At 40.0% G+C, this 21,632-nt stretch overlaps 1 protein-coding gene across 3 annotated transcripts in view; it reads right to left on the reverse strand.

Moving 5' to 3' along the window:
* LOC112160106 (collagen alpha-1(XXVIII) chain) overlaps nt 1-21,585 on the reverse strand; it is a gene marked incomplete at its 3' end in the record, with an annotated part of 45,282 nt that extends 23,697 nt beyond the window's left edge. Inside the window, 14 exon segments of one of the 3 annotated variants that reach the window (XM_024294476.1) lie at nt 247-315; nt 1,245-1,313; nt 1,407-1,475; nt 7,361-7,414; nt 7,525-7,569; nt 7,753-7,797; nt 8,020-8,046; nt 8,134-8,178; nt 8,250-8,303; nt 12,022-12,084; nt 12,166-12,186; nt 18,135-18,709; nt 20,525-20,679; nt 20,787-21,585. In XM_024294476.1, the coding sequence (XP_024150244.1) occupies nt 247-315; nt 1,245-1,313; nt 1,407-1,475; nt 7,361-7,414; nt 7,525-7,569; nt 7,753-7,797; nt 8,020-8,046; nt 8,134-8,178; nt 8,250-8,303; nt 12,022-12,084; nt 12,166-12,186; nt 18,135-18,709; nt 20,525-20,663 (1,275 nt within the window). 3 annotated transcript variants of the gene reach the window in all.
* Between the last annotated feature and the right edge of the window lie 47 nt (nt 21,586-21,632).

Raw genomic sequence — 21,632 nt, forward strand, 5'->3', positions numbered from 1 at the left:
ATCGCTTAAGTGTCTAGTTTCTTTCTCTGAACGGGTTAGTTTTTTAGTCACAACAAAGTCTGATTGCCAACAGGAATCCTCAAGAGAATCCTTTACATTACATTAGATTACATTAGATCTCCATATGTGTTGGTAAAGCAATACCTTTTGCTCCAGCAGTGTGAATATGGACGTAACATCAAAAATTAAAAGGATATGTCATTATTTTCTAAAGGAAAACCGAGAACAGCTTTGGTACAGACTCACCTTCGGCCCAGGTAGACCTTCCCCTATTTGTCCTCGCTCCCCTGGAGCTCCTTGAGGCCCTTGAGGTCCCTAAGTAGTACAAAAAGTGTGCATTAGTCTTAAAAGATAAAAAAAAAAAACTTTTCTTGAATTAGATGAAAATAGTTTGAGGTTTGTGTGTCAATCAATGCTGTGAAAAGTATTCACACTCTTCCATTTTAACCCTTTAACACCAGAACTCCACTGTTTATTTTCTTTGATATACTGTAACTTTTCAATTGATTTGAAGGAGAGAAGCGGCACAATTTGCTGGAATTACGTTGATCGCGTTGACGGTTGAAAAGTTACAGTATGTTGAAGTTTTTGTGTTTAAGTGTCACGGTAGGGCTGCCAAAAATATACTAATTTAATAGTCGATTAGTCGTTACTTTATATTATATGGAGTCAGAGTGTAGTAAAGTTAAAATTGTGAGTGTTCAGAACCAAAAATGTTTTTTTTTTTTTTAAATATTTGAGTCAAAACTTTATCCTTTGTGAAAAATAGTTCCTTGTTTCAGATGCCGACTTCATCTGATTTAATCTTGTTTTAATACCAGAACCTAATGAAGGACGGAGGCTGCAGGATTCATTGAAAGTTTAATAAACTATCATCTTAATTGTCTTTATTTGTAGTTACTTTAAAGCTAATGATGGTTAAGATGTGTGCTTTACATCCACTTTGACCCGATTAGGCGACTAATCTGAAAAAATAATCAGTGATTAGTAGACTATTAAAATAATTGTGGCAGCCCTAGTCACCGGTGACACCTCAGATGTTAAAGGGTTAAACCATACCACAAAAACGTATGTTCTGTTCAGTAAAAAAAAACAAAGTTTCAACCTTCCTCTAACAAAATAAAAGCATTAATTGTTGCATAGACTCCTTGAATGAGTCTAAGGCTAAGCCTTGAATGAAACAATTACATGGTTTCTCGTGGAACCTAAATCGATGTTGGTTGGTCTATGCTCCTCCAACTCACCGGTGGTCCAGATTCACCAATTCCTGGAGGACCAGGAGGCCCCGGTTGCCCCTGGAAACCGACATCACCCTGGCGAAAGCAAGGAATGTTCCGACGAAGGGAGACATAAAAGCCGGTTATTATGTTCTATACTTTCCACAACAGAAGCATCAACAACTCTACCTTGGGCCCCGGAAGACCAATCCCCGTCTCTCCTTGGATTCCAGGTGGCCCAGGAAGTCCCCTTTCCCCCTATAAAATGAAAAGACCGGGATGTGTGTAAACTGCTTTACGTAAGCCTTTGATAAACAGTGTAGGATTTGCTGGAGATAAAGACCTTCTAACCCGATTGGTTCAAATCAGCTGTTTCCAAGTGGATCCCTTTAGTTCAGACCTAATTTGTGCAAATCACTGTTTTTTTCACCTACAAAGCTGTAAATCGTAGCATTTGTGTTCAGCAGGGGGGCACAAAGGAAGTCTGAGACGGGTGTGGAAACGCTGGTAGGTACATACCGACAATTTTTCCCCCCTTTCTCTTGCCCTTTCTAGCAAGTTAGGACAATGCTTAGAGCCAGACATTAGCCTGCTATTCAGGTGATATAGGGTGACAGCCAGACCATTAACATGAACATTCTTCCAAAATAATTAGGAGGCGAGCACTTGGTGGGAAGTGTGTGCTTGTGGTGGAATTGGCAGGTATGACACGGGAGAAGAGGCTTAAAAAGTGGGAACAGACAAATAAGCTGACAAGGTAATAACAGATGAGGCACTTCAGAAGCTCTGAAATGTCACGGCGGCAGTAGATCGTAGCTAACAAATAAGTGTTCATATGTACAGTCACCTGATTATCAGTGTAGAGGTACGTGACATTTGTGATGTTATTTATGCCAGTGTTAGATGAATTTGATCCGAAGCGTTTAAATGTCAGCTTCGTGAAGCGTGTGATATTTACTGTAAGCTATTCTCAGAAAAAGGCTGTGATCATTTTTCTTGAATCTTTAGGCTTTTGATCAGCTTCTTAAACTGTTGACTTGACCTCATACTTCAGGTTTTCAAACAACAGTTATTAAGTCATAGATATGATCGTCAGCTCTGCCAGAGAAAAGACTAAACCCCACTTTTACTCTTAAATGTCCTTGAAACGGGTCATTACCAGTCCTACAACTGTTGGTTTCTCCTCCTGAACAGATGTAGACTCATTTTTGGCATAAAGTCCTAAAAGTCCTGAGACGTATGGTCAAAGTAAGTGTGTGCGTGAGTGAGTGGTTTAACTAAATATTTGCTAATCAGGGACCATTTGTAATGTGATCATGTGGGAGAAATTAATAATTATGGTGTATCTGGCAGGAATTATACAACACCAAGTCAGCTATGAATCAGAATAGAACTAAAAATAAAAAAAGGATTGGAGGAAGATTTGCGAGATTTGTGCCGCTTTGACATTTCGCACCAAGCCTCCTCAAACTGTGAATACATTCGCCTGTATTGGGGCTCTCTTATGGAGTCATCTGGACCCCATAGAGAGCACGAAGGTTATACCATCTCTTAATGAGAAGTAGCAAGATTTGACCGTCGGCGGACTAAATTCCTAGGTTCATCTTTGATTGTAATCTGTGTAAAACTTTACTTTCAAAGAAAGGTATCAAGGTGTGGCATTTTTTTGAGTCAGTCCAGTAATGAAACCCTTCTTCAAACCCTATTACCCTTTATCCCGTCTTATGGGGTCCAGATGACCCAAGCATTACATTGATGTGTTATCCATTCAATGACAAATGTAGATGAAGGTGGACAGGATTTCATGTCTGCTACGGATACCAGTGAAAATCTAAAATCATTGAAAAAAAAGTTCAGTGTGCAGTCTTGTGGGGTCCAGATGAGCCCACTCCCAGCGTCAATATACCATAGATAGCTCAAGAGTTAGCCACCTTAATGTGTGGTTTCAATTAGTGGGCATATAGGAGACTGGTACATGTAATAATAAAGTATAAGCATTAAGACTACAAGTCAGTATGCACTCAACTGTGTGGTTAGCGCTCCATGAGTAATAGTTTACACAAAGAACCAAATTTCTTGGGTGTGTCCATTCAAAGGCATTCTTTTGAATAGAAGAACTCGTCCTCTCCTCTCTGATGCCCCCTGAAGAGCTTCACAGTAACCCACACAAACAGCCGAGAGAAACATTTCATCTTTCACAACACTGCGCCTGTGATGGAGGTCACCTGCTTGTGTCAGGTTTGAGGACAGATTCACAGCAGAAACCTCCACTTCAGCGCGCAGACAGAAGAAAGCTTTTTTGTGTCGGAAAAACAACCTGTAAAAACCTTGGTGGGTCCTATAGATCCTGACAGCACACTGTTTGTTTTTGTTGCCTCTTGTCCTCAAGGCCATTACCAACATTTTTTACACACTTAATAACATGTTGGTGAGGAAGTCATGCAGCAACACTGTTGATACCTTGTTCATTTCTGTTTTCTCGCCTGGAAGTCTTTAGTTGAGTCTTTTAAGAGGTGTCTGAGGAATTGTGGTGAGCCCTTTCTTACATTATTTAATGACAGCACAACAAACAACAATGAAGAATATCTGTACCTGTAACTCATCCTGTAATCTTCTGACTGGTGATGATTACTTTGTTTTTACTTCATAGCTCTAAGGACCTTTCTATCATCGGACCATTTTCTCAAAAGCCAGAGGCATTCCTTGTAAGTGTCTAGTTTTGCATTTGTGCAGATGAGCTGTTTTTTCTCCCGCAGTCAGCTCTTTGCGTTCGCCCTCAGGAGACACCTGTCTGCTGACAGTTTGTGTATTCTTGCATACATACCAGAGTAGTCAACACTAATATTTCACGAGAAACGCTCATGAAAATGTTGAGAAGTGTGTTTAAAAACAACTTGGATTATCAGCAAAATGACCAAATTTTTCTGATAATCCATCGAGTGGTTGTGCATCCGGTGTCTTGCAAAGGCCAAATGTTGATGCGACTTGAGCAGAGGTTACAGGCCATCAAGGTTTGCGTTTGTTGAACTCTGAATGGCCCTGAACAGACCACACTGAGAGCAATTTGTTCCTGACAACTACTTAGAAAGAAAAATAAATGACAAAATAATTAACTTGTTTGTTTTCAGAACTGTACTTACAAAGACACTCTAAAGAGCCATTGACAAGTTCTGTTCCAGGACGTTTTGTCTCCATCTAGGTAGATCAATCTTGAAAACAGGCCCCGCCCTGGGCTGCATGGGGCCCTAGGCAAATAGGGATTATGGCGACTCCCAACCCCCACCACTACTGTCCAGAACAGAAAAAAAACGTATCTGTCTGGAATATGTTGCAATAACTATTTATTAAATTTCGTTCTCAAAACTTAATAACTACTTGAGAATATCGTCAAAAATTTTGCCATTCATCTGGACTCCGTAAGAGAGCACGAGGGTTAAGACAATCATCTCCAGTGTTAAAGAGTAGAATATCTTTTTTGTTGAAGGTTTAAAGATAAAAAACAAAAAACAAACAAACAAAAAGAAAATGAATCCCCAGCCCTTCATCTTGTTTGACCAAAAACAACAGTATTTTTTGACTGAAATGCTGTAGGGAGTGAATTTCCAAGCAATTGTATGTAAATAAATAGACAAAATTTCTGCTTTGAGATAATTTTCCTCCTCTTCCTTCTTTTTGTCCCTAAAAGATGTCCTTGAAGGCTTGCTTTTCTTTTTTCATCCTTCAAAGTTTTAAAGAAGAATTAACGATGACAACGCCACATCCTTCCTCATCACCAATAGCTCCAAGATGCGCAACACTGGACAAAGATTTTGATTGCGTCAAACTTTTGAATTGTTTTATGCACGTTTTTTAGTTACTTTTTTCATTAATGCATGAGATTAGTTTTGTGTCAATCTGTAAAAAAACCAAAACAATAATTTATAGTAATTGGGATTTGACAACCCCTCTAGCAGACGCCGAGGGCAGACCCTGCTTGAAATTAATTGTATATGTCCGGACAGACCAAGACCACTTTGAAAGATGGGTCAAAGAGATGGTCCTGGGTCAAGGTATGCTTGGGTGTATTCAGACGGAAAAATTCTTCCGGATTATCTCAGGAAAACAAACTCTGGTTCACTTTATGTGACCCAAATGTATCCAGTCTGAGTGCACCTTAAAGTAAAAGGTTGGCAGTTGACTGATGTTAGTTTTGTTAGTGTTGCTTCAACTAATACAAGTTTTTTTTTAGCTATGATTGAAAACAAAAAGTACAGTTGAGTGTAAATTTGCATCCATGAACTTCTACCTAAAACATTGTGTCGATGTAAATTTGCATCTTTATTATTTTAACAAAAAAAAAAAATCAAGTTTGGATAAATTTAACAAAAGCAAAGGTAAAGTAATAGCTGTGGTTGAGGATAAAGTTTACAGAACTGTAGTATGGCTCCTTTCTTGCCTAATGTTCTACGGTTAGCCAATAAATGAAACAATTACAAAATGAAATATTACATTTGTAATACTCACAGTGACTCTTCAATATTGTAGTGTTAGAATTGTTCTTATTCTTTTTAGTGCTGAATTTTTTTAATTCTTTAAGGACTTTCCATTGACACCTTCTGGCTATTTAAGACAGAGGAGACCAAGTCAGACAGGGAGCAGATCAGCAGGCTGAGGAGCTGGTTGGGTCTTAGTTGGTGTGACGCTGGTTTGTTTCATTCTCTTTTACCATCTTTGTCCTCAGCAGTCTTAGACTGCTGGGTTTTGTTATTTTAGTTTGGGGTTGGACCTTAGGAGTCTTCGTTTGCGTGCTTTGTTTGGTTTTCTTCAGGTAGTTTGGTTAGACACCCCCGCTGACTCCGATGGTCAACACGGCTGGGTCAGCAGTTTCCCTGACTTATTTTATGTTTGGCCAAGGTTCCAATCTCTTAGGTTTTTCTTTTTGTTTGGACCAGCACACCAATTGTTTTCCCCTTTTGCTTTTCAGGACAACGTTTCTTTGTTTCCCTTATTTGATAAACTGTGTTCCTTTTTCTCACTGGTGCAGTTTTTGTTATAGTCGCATTTTTGAATTTCCACCTAGACTTGAGCCAGATCTGCCCATTCGGGCTGTAACAGTTATTTATAATTCTTTATTAACAATATTTTTTTAGAATTTTCTGATAGAGACCAGAATTTGGTGATTTATCTATGAAGACAAGTCTTACAGGTCCTGAAGCTGCAAAACAGCTACATACCATCACTCTACCGCCGCCGTGTTTGACTGTCACTATGCTGTTATTCCCCTTTTAGACCAGAGGAATCAAACTCCAGGCCTTGAGCTGGTTTTCCAGAAATCTTGCCTTATCTGCTGCTGATTCCCTGGATCAGGTGTGCTTAGAAAACATGTAGGAGACCGCCCCTCCCTCGAGGCCTGGATTCCAACACCCTTGTTCTAGACAGTTCCTTTTCTGTCTCGTCAGTCCACAGACTACTTGTGAAAAGTTTTGAAGATAATTCAAGTCTTTGTAAAATGTGAGAAAAGTCTTTGTGATTTTTGCTCATTGATCTTTTTGAAGTTTAATATGAATCTTTTTAGTCAAGTCAATTTTTTGACTGTTGAGTCCTGAACTCCCAATGGGGTCTGTGGTTCTTTCCACATTGGTCTGCTTCTTTATGACCTGAATGCATCCTTGTTGCTCTCTTGGGAGTCATTTTGATGTGCTGGAAAGTTCTCTAATGTTTTAATGGATTCTTGGGTCATAGCTCTCACTATGGTTCTCTGAAGTACAAAGGTTTTGCTGACCTTTGCAGACTAAACATGTCGTATTTTGTTAGACAACCGCACGCTTCAAGTGTGGTCCATTCTGACACCTTCTGTTAAAGTCGTTTCTTGAGTTAATAGGTCTTTGGATTATTAACAAACCTTTTTTATTTACTTACTTCACTTTTATTTTGTATTTAATCATTTCCACTCAACTGAATGAAATTAGCCAAACTCTTCTGGTCTTAAAGGAAAAGCCAAAAGTGCAAAAACCATAACACAACCCAAGGAACCCCCCAAAATAACTATACTTTGTAATAAATAAAATGAAGCAAGATTCAAAAAAATTTCTGAAAAAAATCAAGCTGATCTGACAGTTCAGCTTAAATGTTGATGAAGTAGTATAAGGATGGAGTGTACTTACTTTTTTACCCATCAGACCTTCAGGTCCCATATCTCCAGTTGGGCCAGGTAGACCCTAAAAATAGTTTAAAACCATTAGATTTCTTGCTAAATCATATAAACAGTCAAAACTGATAAATATAAAAAATAAATAAATCAGCTTTTGTAAGAATTTGAAGTCTAGACCTGAAGACCACGGTTTCCTCTGGGACCAAGACTTCCTTCTGGACCCTAAAAAAAGCAAAAATATCAACCATCAAATATTCTGATCCTTCAAGGAGAATAAAAATGATCTAAATGGATACAGAGTCTTTTTGAAAAACATTGAAAATCATATGTATCATTGGGAATAACATAAAAATGAACAGAACAGCAAAATATTAACGTAAAAAATGTAATAATGGGAAAACATACTCTATCTCCTTTGACTCCAGGTGTTCCACACTCTCCCCTCTCCCCCTGGAAGAGAGCAAACCGTTCAGTTTAGACTTCAATAACTTAAATAATTTAACTCTTGTAACTCGATTTTAGCACTGGCTTTATGTATATGACTGTTGTCTCCATGGAAAGATTTGTCTTGAAATAAAATGTTTTATGAACATGGACTTTAGCAGTACACAATTACAAAACTTTAATTGTTAAAGTCTTAAAGAGGAATAAAAATTAGGGCTTCGACAATACCTTTTCTCCTTTGTATCCGGGTTTTCCCTGCATACAGAAGAATTAAGAACATCACCACACAGGTGCAAACAAACACTTTTGTTGGAATGTTTCAGTTGTTGGCGCTCTGCTCACCTCTGCTCCTTCCCGACCTGGAAGTCCACCAAGGCCGCCTTCACCCTGTGAAAACATTTCAACTTTACACATCGCAGAAATAAACTTCAACGCAGAAGAAGGTAAAATATTCCCACCTTTTGACCTTTCGGACCAGGACTACCATCATCTCCGGGGCGACCCTTTTTGCCCTGAAAAATACATTGTATTGACATCAAATAACTGAGTTTCTTTAAATTGTTATTCAGTTGTAACATTTGCCGACCCTTTAGGGGCATCTGTAAGTAGTAAAATTGTTTTATAAAGTAGTAGAGTTGGGTTATCTTGAGGCCGCCCAAAAAAAAAAAAAAAAGTAAAAAGAAAATTCAAACTACAAAATATAAATTTCTGTTTCAGTTCTTCGGTTTTTTGGCCTGGTCAATCTTTCAGATCTAGAAGGTTCTTCCATGACACCCAATGCAGTTTGTCACCAACAGGTGCGTCCTTGTAAAGTACATCTAAAGCTACGGTCACAAATACATCTGCCACCGCAATGCATGACAGGAATCTTCAGCCAGAATCCGTCACCCGATTTTTTGGGAAAATTTTTGACGTGGTCAGGAGTGTATATGGTGGCAGTCAAGTGGCTGTCAGACATGTAGAGTGGCCCGCTATTCATATGCTCCTCGACTGGTGTCACTTGATATGAGCGGCTGCCATCCGGAGACACTTACACTTTGTCCAATAAGAGGTGCTGGTTTGCCAGCGTTCTGCCCTGTGGCCGGCTAGCTGTCGCCCGATTTCATAAAGGTGTCATCCCCGCCTGTCATTGAACAGACACCACACAACCTCCGAACAGATGTCAACTTTTAAAGAAAATTTGTCTGGGTGCTCTAAAATTTTTAATTTTTCTTAAAACCACCGGCAAAAAAAAATTCTGAAAAACTCGGTCGCAGCGAATGTGGTATTTTGGGATATGTGACCATCGTCCAAGCAGCAACTATGGAGCCTTCAGTTTGAAGCTCATTTGAAAACTAAATTAATTGGTGCCAAAGTGCAAATGATAAAGTAACCACTAAAGGTTTGTCAAGTAGGCAAGTTAGTCAATGTTCGCTTAAAAAAAAAAAAATCTAATCTTTCAATAGAAAAAAACAAAACAAAAATACATTTCCATCCATTTTCTTCTGATTATCCAACACCGGATCACAGGGGCAGGAGTCTAAGAAAAGTTGTCCAGACTTCCCTCTCCCCACGGCAACTTCCTCCAGCTCCTCTGGGGGAACTCCGAGATGTTCCCAAGCCAGACGAGAGACAGTCTCTCCAGGGTGTCCTGGGTATTCCCTGGAGCCTCCATCCAGCGAAACATGCCTGGAAGACCTTCCCAGGAAGGCATCCAGGAGTCTCTCTGAGCTTTTCACCCTATCTCTAAAGGAGTGCCCAGCCACCCTCTGGAGGAAGCTCATTTCAACCGCTAGTTGGGGCTTCGTTTTTCCGGTCATGACCCAGAGCTCATGACCATAGGTGAGTACTGGAACGAAGATCGACAGATAAATTGAGAGCTGTGCTTTCTGGCTCAGCACAACAGACCAGTACAGCAACCGCAAAATCGCTACTCCAATCCGCCTGTCGATCTCACGCTCTGTTTTCCATCACTCATGAACGAGACCCCAAAATATTTAAACTACTTTTCCTTTTCTTTACTCCAAGTGGAAGAGTAAAAACATTTTTTTGTAAATTTGGTTTGAATTTTATTAGTCGTGCTATCTGAACTGAACATACATTCAATGTTTTCTCCATTTTGTTTTATTTTAGACCTCTAGATTGTACATGAAAAACTTTAAGTTTTTGTTAAGTGAAAATCAAGTTTTCTGCTTTCCTTTGATTCCACATGCCATTCTTCAGCTTGTTTGTCCTGCCTGTTTTCCATTCGAAAGTTCAATATAAGAAGTCATTTTTCAATAAAATTACAAAAAAATTGCGTAAAAACTAGAGCTGTCAGGCGATTAAAAATTTTAATCGCGATTAATCGCATTTTGTCCTGAGTTAACTCGCGATTAATCGCAAATTTACATGTGGCCTTTTTTTAAGGAAAAAAATGTGTGGTTCGTGAAATTTAGCAGTTCTACATTAATTATGAAAACAAGAATGGTAAAATTTATAGTTTTCATCAGAAATACTTTATTTTGTAACATTATATTGAGATAAACTTCCTTAACAATAAAAGGCTGTAACATAAAATGCCTAACAAAAGCCCAAGTGCAAGTGAAGGGCATTTTAAATTCAAAACTTCAATCAACGTTCAGTAAAATAAAATAAAAAACATCAAAAATAACATTTCCATAACACTTTCATGTTCATTTTTTGTCAGGACCAATTTTTTTCCTCCTCTGCTGAACTGCAGTAATAAATGAAATAGAGATTTATCATTTCCAATGAACTTTTGTTTTTTAAAACATTAAAGACTGAGAAAAGCGGGATACTCTGTAGATAGTTTGACAGTCTGTTACTGTCGCCCCCTTCTCTGGCTGCAGCTCAGCGGAGCTCACGTGATGAATATGCCGGCAGACAGACCGCTATGCTGGGGTTGGATTACGCTTAAACCTCCAGAACATTTAAAACCTCCCCCGGTGCGCTTGCTGTTCGGAACGTCGGGGGTCCGCAGCGCCGGACGCGAGCCGGTACCACCAGACGTGGTACTGGACGCGAACCGGAGCCGGGTTAGGATGCAGGAGCTCTCTAGGTCCTAGCGCCGGCCGGTTTAGCTCGCAGCTCGGAGGTTGGAGACCCGCCCGTGATCTAGTGAGAGCAGCCGGTGAATTAAAGGGCGGGACGCCCGCGCGCGCGGTATGGAAAGGCACGTATGAGAAAGCCTGCGATTAATGCGTCAAAAAAATTGTCGGCGTCAAGCACATGTCAGATTAATGCGTTTTTAACGCGACAAATCTGACAGCCCTAGTAAAAACCTTTACCAACCAACTCAGATTGATTTCTTCTCTAAAAGTTTGCATTCGTATACTTTTTATTGTATCCAAATAAAAATCCAAACAACGTAGTGAATTTTAAATTCAACATTTCAAATATTTATGCATTTATAGCTGCTTTAGGCTCGACTTTGTTGGAGGAAAGACGGATCAGCTCTGTATGAAGGTGGAAGTCTGGTAGCAGATGAGTCAGAAGTGCTTAAAGCAGTTTGCATGCCAGCTTAAATGAACAAACGTCTTGTTTTTCAAACTTTGAACTGTGCCTCTTATCTTCAGAGTTTTAGCTTCTCCATGTCTCCATTATGCACATATCGCTTTTGTCAGTGTCGCTGATGTGAACCAGCTGAGCTCCGGGGTTTCGGCGGGGTAATTACTCTGTTCTCGTCTCGAGAGGAAACTTCAAAGCCGATCAACTTTGTCCGATTTGTGCTGACCTTGTCCATGCAATGAAAGGCGTGGGCGAACCGCGACATGTTTGGCAGGCAAACAAAGTCCTGCATGTAATGTTTTTATCTGCTGAACATGTGTCCTGGGACGAGGCTCCAACAGCAGACACGCCGGTGCTCTCTTTACATGTAAATATACGTTTAGGCCTGCTCTCAAGAAACCACAAGAAAAATGTGAGGCATTCTCATTACTTTCACTGCAGCAGAGGAGTGGGGCTTTTAAAAAGGACAGAAATTACTAAAACGCCTTGAACCCTACAATTTTAGAGGTATTTTGCAACTCAAATGAGGTGGTTTGTCTTTTGTGACTTTCAACAAGGGATTTGGTTTCATATGACCCAATAGAGGTAAGTGATTATAAAATAAATGCGACAAATAGGGAAAAGGCTACCAAAGTAGAGCAGTTAAAGTTGTGAAAAATGATGATCGGAAGCAACATTGTACCCATAAAAAAAGGTGATTGGGGAACAATAAACATCCAGAATGCGGGGGTGCATACTCACAGCAGGGCCGGCAGGTCCCTTCTCGCCTTTCTCACAGGCACACTGGCTCTGAGGCACGGGACACTTCAGAAACAGGGGGAAAAAATAGAGTTAAACCGTGACGATAAACAACGGCAAATATGAGTTGAAGCCTGGAGGACTTACCCCTTCATCTGCCAGCGCCACCTGCGGGGCAGAAAAACAACAACATCAGGAGGATGGTAGATTTACTGCACCATTTGGAATTCATTTCGGCAGCACAACTCAAAGCTAATAGTTTAGACTAACTTGTCTCTTTGAGTAACGCTGCTAATTTGTTGGAGGAAGTCGATTGATGCACTCGATGTTCCTGCTACTGCTCTGTGTTTGTGGGTTTGGTGGTTAAATTGATGTGTTGGAGAGAAAGGAGGAATGTCTGGGTAGTTATTGTATTCTGTGGAAAATGTTAAGCAAGGTTGCTTCTTGTCAATTTAGGTGGTGTGCTACATCTGCCTTGTACATCTTTTCTATTTCCTCATCTCTTCTTGTGGAGATTGACATGCCAATTTGCACTAATCAGTTTGCCTCTTCACTCACTTTTATTCACTATTTCTTGACTTTCTATCAGGCTTGTGCATCATGCTGATCATTAGGGTTAACTAGTTTCTAGTATTGTGATTGCTTGTTGTTGGTTGATTGGCATCTTGTGTTCATAAAGATGGGGGTACAGGTGTAGACAAAGAGGGATGGTTGTAGGGACGATGCAACACATCGTTATTTCCAGGGTTTTCTGTTTGTCATTGTATACTGTGGTGCAGAGGTAGAGCGGTCAACCTCTGATTAGAAGATCTCAGGATCCCACTATCTATGTGTCAAAGTGTTCTTGGGCAAGACACTGAACCCCAATTTGCTCCTGGTGGTTACAGGTTGGTATCATGTTTGACAACGGAACAGTCATTAGTTTGTGACTGTGTGTGTGTGCATGGGTGAATGGGACTGTAAAGTACTTTCGGCCATTAAGTTTACGTCATTAACCGTGTGTGCCATCATGTTTTCAGGGTCTTGGTTTGTCATATTTTAGTACATGGTTTGCTTTTTGTCATGTGTAGACTGGAAAAGTTTGTTGTTCTGGATCAACTCGATTTAATTCGGTCCGGATTGAGTCTTTAACCTTGTGTTTGGTCTGTATTCAGATTGCCTTTCAACCGGGCATTTCTGTTTCAACCCAAAGCTTGTAAACAAAACCACGTGACTCAAGATCTCTTCAGTCATTGGCCAAGAAACCAATGAGAGAAAGAATAACGAAGGTCCTAAGCTTTGCCATCCTTTTAGGGATAATTCACTTATTCAAACTTTAGATTCCGTTGGCCAATTTCTAACATCACACATATCAACACTTTTTACTGCTGCTTTGGTACAACGAAGGCATGCTGCAAGACGGTTACTGAGGAGGTGATGGCTAAGAAGGTATGCTGAAAAGTGTTTATGACCTATAAATTGTTAAGAAAACAGTGTAAGAAGCAATGTGTATCATGTTAAAAGTTGCTTTAATTACTTACTTAATTACTTTACCAAATTCATCCAACCAAATTTTAATTAGCTTTTTTGTCTCATTTATTGCTTCGTTCCTACTCTTTTGACATCACGTAATGACCAGCTACAGTGGCGGTTTTGGTTCAGTTGTTCCACGCCAAGCACAGAGCCTTTTCAGTCCAAGAAAAACTCAGTGAACCAGAGCTGAGTCCGACTGGAATTTAACCAATATCACCTCAATAGATGGGTCTGAGAGCGGCTCCTGGTCCAACTTGGGTATATTTAGACTGAGAGTATGTTAAAAAATATTGGGGGAAATTAACTCTGGTTCATTTTAAGCAAACCGCATGTATCCAGTCTGAATACACCCTTAAGTTTGTGCATAATATGGGTCCTCCACAAAGCTCCACACCAAACATACTCAGTATTTGGTGAACCTTCTCCATCCAATGCTACGCAACATTTTAAACGTTTACAGCAACTTTATGTTCAAAATCTGTTTATTTGAATTTTCTTGTGTACAGAACATACACTGATAAATGCCAAATAACAGCAATAACAAACACATCCTCTCCCCTCCCCCCAGTCACTGCCAGCCAAATAATAAAAGGCGCTAACACGCTGGTACATAGTTCGAGATTGATTTATGTTCGATATGGTGAGACATCCTGATTACCAGTGTGTAGTGGGTAAATTACTTTAAAAAAGTAACTGATTATTACTTTACTGGAAACTACTTTACTCATTACTTATTTTAAAAAGTAATTCACTTCATGTAGAAATTCTCAAGGGAAAAACAGCATCAACAAGATCCTATGGCCTCGTACAAAGTATGAACATGGTTCAAGACATAACTTGACTTCCTTATAAATCAGGCAGCAATGTGAAAAATTACATCTATGGTCCCCAACTCTGCAGTAGTGTGTGTGCATGTATGCGCAGGTTACTTTTGTTTTCTCTGTTTCATTTAAAAAAAAGAAAAGTCAGAGCCTACAAAACCTAAGTCAGGGAGTAACAAGGCTTTCTGTAGTCCAGTAACTGTAATTTATTACCAAAATTTGAATTGTAATTTGCTACGTTCCTCTGTTATTGAAAAAAGTAATTCAATTACAGTAATTCGTTACTTGGTAATCCGTTTCAAGTTGTAAACATGACATAATATCAGTCAGCCACTGTTGTGGGTTGGAGGGACAGCATCCTTCCACCTAAAAAGAACGGCATGACTGACCAGGGGGGAGACAAAGGACAGAGCTTGTCGTTTTTATTTAGAGACAACTTCTCCCTCACAATCCCAAACAGAGCAGTGAGAGGGTTTGGCTGAAGTACAGTATAGGATAAGGTTTGGAACACCTCAATCCAGAACCTCCTGAGAGATGGCCAGGACCAGTACATGTGGATGAGAGTGACTTCTGGTTTACAGCAACTTTGACGTAATTCTATAAAACCACTTTCTACACATTTTGGCATCAATAGAGCCAGTAGAAGATTCTCACTCTATAATTAGGATTAACATATGATAGCTTAGTTTATTAAATGCTGAAATTGTGAGGAATTCAGCTAGGAGCATGAGTCAGTCCATCACACACAACAGCACAAAATGCTAAATAATTCATCTTAATCACTTATTGTATTTTAAACGGTTTTACTAATTATAATCTGTTTATGTTCATAAATTAGTTGAAAAAAAGTAAGCTACTTTGCTGTAACAGCTGATGTAACAGGCTTATAGCATGCTAACTTTGCAGCGATATTTCCACTAAGAATATTTAATAAAATAAGATTCTGGGGCATATGGGTGCTGAAAGTGTTTGGGTTCTCTTAACCTGTAGAGGGTCGTAGAGAAAAGGAGCCGCATGTTAATGGGAGCGCAGGTGTTCCTTGCAGTTGCCCTGAGGTTTGTAAGGCCACTTCAAGGGACGTCATGAAAATGGAATGTATGATTTTAATGATGAAGTGTATCATAACATACTTGTAAAGATAGCAGTCTCAAGTAAGGTAGAAAAGGTTGCGTGGAATGTGCATGTCATATGCAAGGACCCCCAAATAATGCCAACACAAACTACACTTGGATAATCTAATTTAATAAACTCTGACAGTTAAGCGGCACAACAGGATCGCTCAAGAGGTGCGCACTTTTAACGTGAGCAGTGCATTAAAAGTACTAGCATACACAGACCTCTTGCTCAGAGATTTGGGGGAGGATGAAAAAATGAAAAATCCATACGACATGCCTGTGTCTCTCCTTCACCCTTACATACTCTAGCGTGTTATACAATCTACGATTTCACAGAGCACTCTACAACCTTGATAATTTGAACCGCCCATTTGTGAGGCAGTTTTTTGACAGCCTGCATCCAGTCATAAAGGGTAGCTGTGATTAAAAATTAAGATGTGAAGCAAACAAGTTTGTCAAATCTAAACAGTTTTGGAAAAAACATAAAATATGAGCTTAAAGGGTAACCAAACAGGGCAGTAGAAGGCCGATTTGAAAAAAGACAAAAAGGGGCGGGGCTGGGTAGCGGAGGTGTCTATTCTGTTCTATGACTGACAGCTAGGTTAGCTTTATGAAATGTACGGTGGGTATTCAATATGGAAAGTTGTACCAACCCTGCAAAGTGATACAAGTTTCTCCACAGAACTTTGAGGAGGTTGAGGATTTTTCATCTGGTCCAGATGCTGCTTTTGCAATGTCCGTCAGCAAAGAGGGCCTGTGTCTGAGAGTGGTGAAATGCTACTAGCATCATAACTAATTAAGGCTAACCTATTAAACAAACAATCCCGAGTGAAACGTTAATTGCAAATCCATCACCCGGACAGTTTGCTGGAAATAATGCCAATTACACTCAAACACTGTTCCCTAATCTCCAAGTCCACTGGAAATTTGTCTAAGCCAGTAGATTTTTGGCAACTGAAGGCAATACACCTACGAAACATGCTAAAGCTAGCACAACGATAGCCAACAGTTACAAAATCAAAGATGCGCAGGGGTTTTATACTGGAGCTCAGAGCATGATGATGTCAAACTTTTGGCACTTAAACCAGTTGACCAATCACAAAATTCAACTGTAATACCTCGTTTCAACCTGTAAAAGTCAGTTTTTGACTATAATTTCAGGAATTAAACAAGTTTACTATAAGTTGTCGAAAATTTGGCAACAAACAGCACTTTTAAAACCCCATTTATAGAAAAAAGTTGATTTAGGGTTTGGTTACCCCTTAAGTGGTCTTTCGGGCACCACTTGTTTATCCAGAACTTCTCTAATTATTCTAAACTGTTTTCAACAGTAGTCCAAATCAAACATTTTACTAAACATACCTTTTTTCTTTCTTTTACTGATTGCACAGAAGTTTCTTTGAAGCTTTGTGAGTTAAAAACCATCAGACCCACTTGACTGCACATACTGCTCTTCCTCTCATTGCAGTTTCTTTAAAGCTAAAGACACTTTCAGTGAAAAGGTTCAGGGTTCACAACTGTTGCTTAAAACAAACCACATGCATTTCTTTATAAAATACCCTCACTGTGTATCCAGCTCATGTTTCTGTAGCTCAGACAGGTATGAAGGCGCACCGCGACACATGCCTTCCCCTAAAGGAGTTGTATGCAGCAGTTTAATGCAGACTGCGGAGATTAAAGACGTTTCTACACAGGCGGGTGCATGCTTATGACATACAGATGCTGCCTGAACAAGGAAATGAGATGAAAGTCTGATCCTTGCTGCTCCTGGGCTCTTGCATGCCACTAGAATGTGGTATGTCAGAGACTGTACTCTGGAAGCCAGAGCACAAGCTTTCCATAAAGTTTTTCATCTATCACTTTGGGGATGCATAACACTTGTGTCAACAGTAAAGCTTGAGTCTGAGGTTGAGGAATTTTTTTTTTTTTTTGGATGATGTTGCGTGCTTGCCTCTTCGATCTGGATTGTAGCGCATGATTTTCCCACAAAGAGGTTTAATTTGAAGCACATGTTCCAAGCAGAAGTCTGTGGGTGCATCCAGGATGTTGCTCCGCACCACATACGGTAATTAATGAATTTATTTACTTGTAAAAGTTGGAAATTAAGGCTAACTTTGCCTTTGATGACTTCCATGATACACCACATTCTCTGATCAGCCGTTGATTTGAGATGAGCTTTTTCGAGCGGGCCTGTTACTATAGCAGCAGGTGTATGAAAGGGATTCAATAAGCCAAGAAATCGTCGCACTAAGAGGCATCAACAAGAGAAACAAGGGAAGTAATTATAGGGTGCACGAAGGAGCTAAAGACACCAACATTTGAAAAAACGTCTGTCTACATAATCACTTTTTGAAGCTTCAGAACCATAAACTTCTACCCCGAGGTAAAAGGCAATTAACAAACATACAAGCAATTTCACAAGAACCTTTAGGGCCAGAGAAATGCTCTTCAACGACTTTGGGTTATTTTGTGCATGCCTGAGCATGCACACCAAAACCTGTCATCACGTGAAGCCTCTAATGAAACTGTATTAAGAGGGATTATATGATCTCCCCAGGTTTTTCTACTTTGAAAAGTGTCTACACAGAGTTGAAGTACACAATACCAATGCGGTAAGACGATAAGTTGAGGTTTGGCAAGTAATATACAAATAAATGTCTATACTTACAATCTCTCGGATGACTTTTTCAACAATGGCTGCGTCCTGCAGGTTGTGTAGATAGCGGGCAGATGGAGAGCTAGCGATGCGCTGCAGCTGAGCGATGTTGGCGGGCTCGTTGGCTTCGGGCGTGATCCCTATCGTGAAGAAGCGTATTCCCTGGTTCTTTGCATCTGTCAAGGCGGCAAATATGTCTGGGTTCCTGGGGTGCGAGATGCCATCAAAGAGCAGGACGGCCACCTTGATGCTCTTGACGCTCGACTCGTCAAAGTATATGCGGGTGAGGTTAGTGATCGCGTAGGTCGTGTAGGTGCCGTGGCCGATGTAAGCCATGGGATCCACTTTGGCCTTGAAGTCTTCAATGCCCCTCCAAGAGCTAAAGGTCTGCTCTATGACAACATGGCTGCTGTACTGTAGTAGAGCAGCTCGAGAGTTGAGTCCACGGCCCGTCTGCAGCCGGACACCTTCCAGGCGGTCCATCACGTCAATGACGAAGCGCTTCTCCTGGGCATGGTTATCTTTGGCGCTCTCAGAGCTGTCGATCAGAAAAGCCAACTCCACCCTGCAGTCATCGTCCAGGACAGCTGAGGAGAATGAGGGTCTGGCTTAGACGTTTGAACGTTCAATTCACATGAAAGCTTGTTTTTCCAAGATTTACTTCTTCTAACCACATTTCAGCTTAAAATACATTTTGTGAATTTCTCTCTTTCACTATTGCTAATGAATCTGTCCATTAACAAAAACATCCTTCAGCATCCACCCAACTGAAGCTTTGTTCTTGTCCGTTTCACAATCCCAAACATTTTGAGAATTATTATACATTTGAAAGCTCTCTAAAGCATTCTCTGCAAATGTTAACTTATATGTCTCAGTAATGCTATGTTCAATGCTGTTTAAAAGAAGATTGCAGGCGGCCGAGGAAAACGTTGAAAACGACAGCTTAGCACTATATTGGTGCTTTTTAATGTCATCAACATTTTCTGCCCCAACCGTTCCATTCCATTTTTCAACGGACCCACAACCGATGGGGGACCACCCCAAGAGGTACGGTCCGGTACTGTTTAATGGGTCCATTTTACAATGGAAATGCTCGAACTATCGAACCATACTGTACTGGACCGCTCAGTGGAAACAAAGAATACGACACCAAGTCTTTCATAAATCTGAATAGAGCTGTGTGTCGTTGCGGTGCAACGACAATTTGCACCAAGCCTCCTCCAACAGTAGGTAGTAGTATAAGGTAAAGACACTTTATGAAGTAATATTTGTGTCACTACATTAAGAACAGGAGTCACAGTTTTGAAACCATGCAAACCAAACTTTCTGCTTTAAAATCAGAACTTCATTAGTTGCAAATGGAGATATTAAAAGTTTGCTTTCAAAGTACATTTTTGCTTTTGTGACGATTGTTTTCAGACGCGTTGTCTTTTATTTTGCATTCTCAGCTCTGAGTTGACGTTTGTGTCACCAAACGGCCAATCACAGACAAGAGGGTTCGTACTGATTTGGTCTTGCTTCCATCCAATCAAGTGTCTCTGCCTTGCATTTACTGTACTTGGAGGCAGACACAGACTTTATTTCAGTTCTGTTCTACCGGTTTCTTTCTAAAGAATGAGCAAAGCCAAAAAATACAACTCTTCTCTGTATTCATGTGCGGTCTTGAACGCACGTCACTTACCTGTTGTGTACGTAGCATGATAGTTATGCTAAAATTCTTCCCCAAAAAAGGAAAAAAAATAACTTTTTTTAAAGCCTTAATTCATTCTTAATGTATCAATATCAGTAAATGTTTAAAAGTAACTAATTTCTTTAATTTTTTTTGTAGAACTCTCTTTCTTAGCTCCTTGCTAATTGTTCCAACAAATAAAAAGGTCCCTCAGCCGACAGGTTTTTATGAGTTCAGGGGAAAAATGATCATCAGGGGGGCCTTTAAAAAGACGAAAAGGTGAGGCATTAATAGCTTAAGCGCTGATCCGTATTTTCCCCTTGGAAAATTGCAATAGCTTAATAAACGTGACACTCCGTTTGGAAGATAAAATGAAAGCAACTGGGTTTGCCGCATAAACTGTCAATTGTTGGAAGGAGGTCCAAGATCTAATATAGGCTTCGGATATGTGACATTAATCTTCAGAGAAATATGTCAGAGACAGAAAAGGCCTGGGGAAACAGGAGTCTGAGTGAATTAAACATTTGAGTAACAGAGTGCTGAGCGGACACATGGGAGATGGATTGCTCTGAAAGGACCTGAGAGATACGATCAGTCCAATTGGACTGCATCCTCCAGCAATGTCCTCGTTGGGGATTATATTTCTACTTTTTTTTATAAACTTTTCTATACCTGCAGAAATCCCAAGTTTTTAAGCAAACCCTTCCAAACTTTTCTCAAGTGTCCAACTTACATCTCCCGTTTTGTGATATGGAATTAGGTGACTGTAGTTTGACTCTTTTCTTGGGCTTTACAACCTCGTCTTCATAATCTTGTGCCAGCAGACCTTGAAGTCCCCAAAAGAGCAGGAGCCAGTGCAGAAAGGGGTCCATGATTTCCCTGAGAGGACTGAACCAAAAGATTGTTTTAACTGCCTTTTAGGTGAGAAAAAGCTGTATTTTGTTTTTAAAGAAAAGAATCTTTAAGATGTGAGAAATCAATAATGCATAACTTACCTTACGGTGCTGCTGATTCCTCAAAATGTATGCAGGAGAATTAGGAAAGCAGTGCAGGGAAGAAAAAATGAGGGATTCTTCATTCAAAACTTGGTTCCATGTAAAGGATCTTCTTCAAGTGGCTGGCAGTCTTCTGATCACCCAATGCTCATAACATGATGAGAAGCAGCAGCAGCATCGCTGTTCCAAAAGTTAGGACTGTCTGGCTCTGACAGGAGTCCCTAAAGTTTGGCTCAGCTTGCAGAAACTGGAGGGAAGTCCGGCCCTTTTTTTTTCTCCTTTCTTTCTTTAGACTCCCTCTCTTCCTCACTTCATTAGGGATGGGAGTGGGTGTGGAGGAAGACGCGCTCCATAAATCTGATCTTGACTGAGGAATGAGCACCCTTTCACTAGTTTTCTAAAGTCGTTTTTTAATGTTTTAGCTGAGCTATTTCAAGATACTGGAGGGAGAAAAGCCTCATTTGTGACTGTCGTTTACTGGGGCAACAAGGTGATGTCAAAATAGGATCATACCACCTTAAACTGATGCACTGAAAGGTACCAGGATGGAAATAATAGTTTAGTTGATACAGTTCCTACAGGCCCCTCAGTATTCAGATGTTAGGCGACCACAAACAAAAAGTCACAAAATTTGACAAGTAAAATATATATATTTATGAATAAAGGTTAGTAGGGATGCAACAATTCGCACTTAAACTGTTTGTTACACAATTGAAACAAAAAATCATGAGAAAAGTGAATTTATTACACCCCTCTATCTAGGCCTGGGCGATATGGGAATTTTCATATTGCGATATCGCTTTTTTCATTTTGTGCGATAACGATATTAAAAACGATATTAGTCAA

The sequence above is a fragment of the Oryzias melastigma genome, linkage group LG2 (assembly GCF_002922805.2).
Source record: "Oryzias melastigma strain HK-1 linkage group LG2, ASM292280v2, whole genome shotgun sequence".
NCBI lineage: Eukaryota > Metazoa > Chordata > Actinopteri > Beloniformes > Adrianichthyidae > Oryzias > Oryzias melastigma.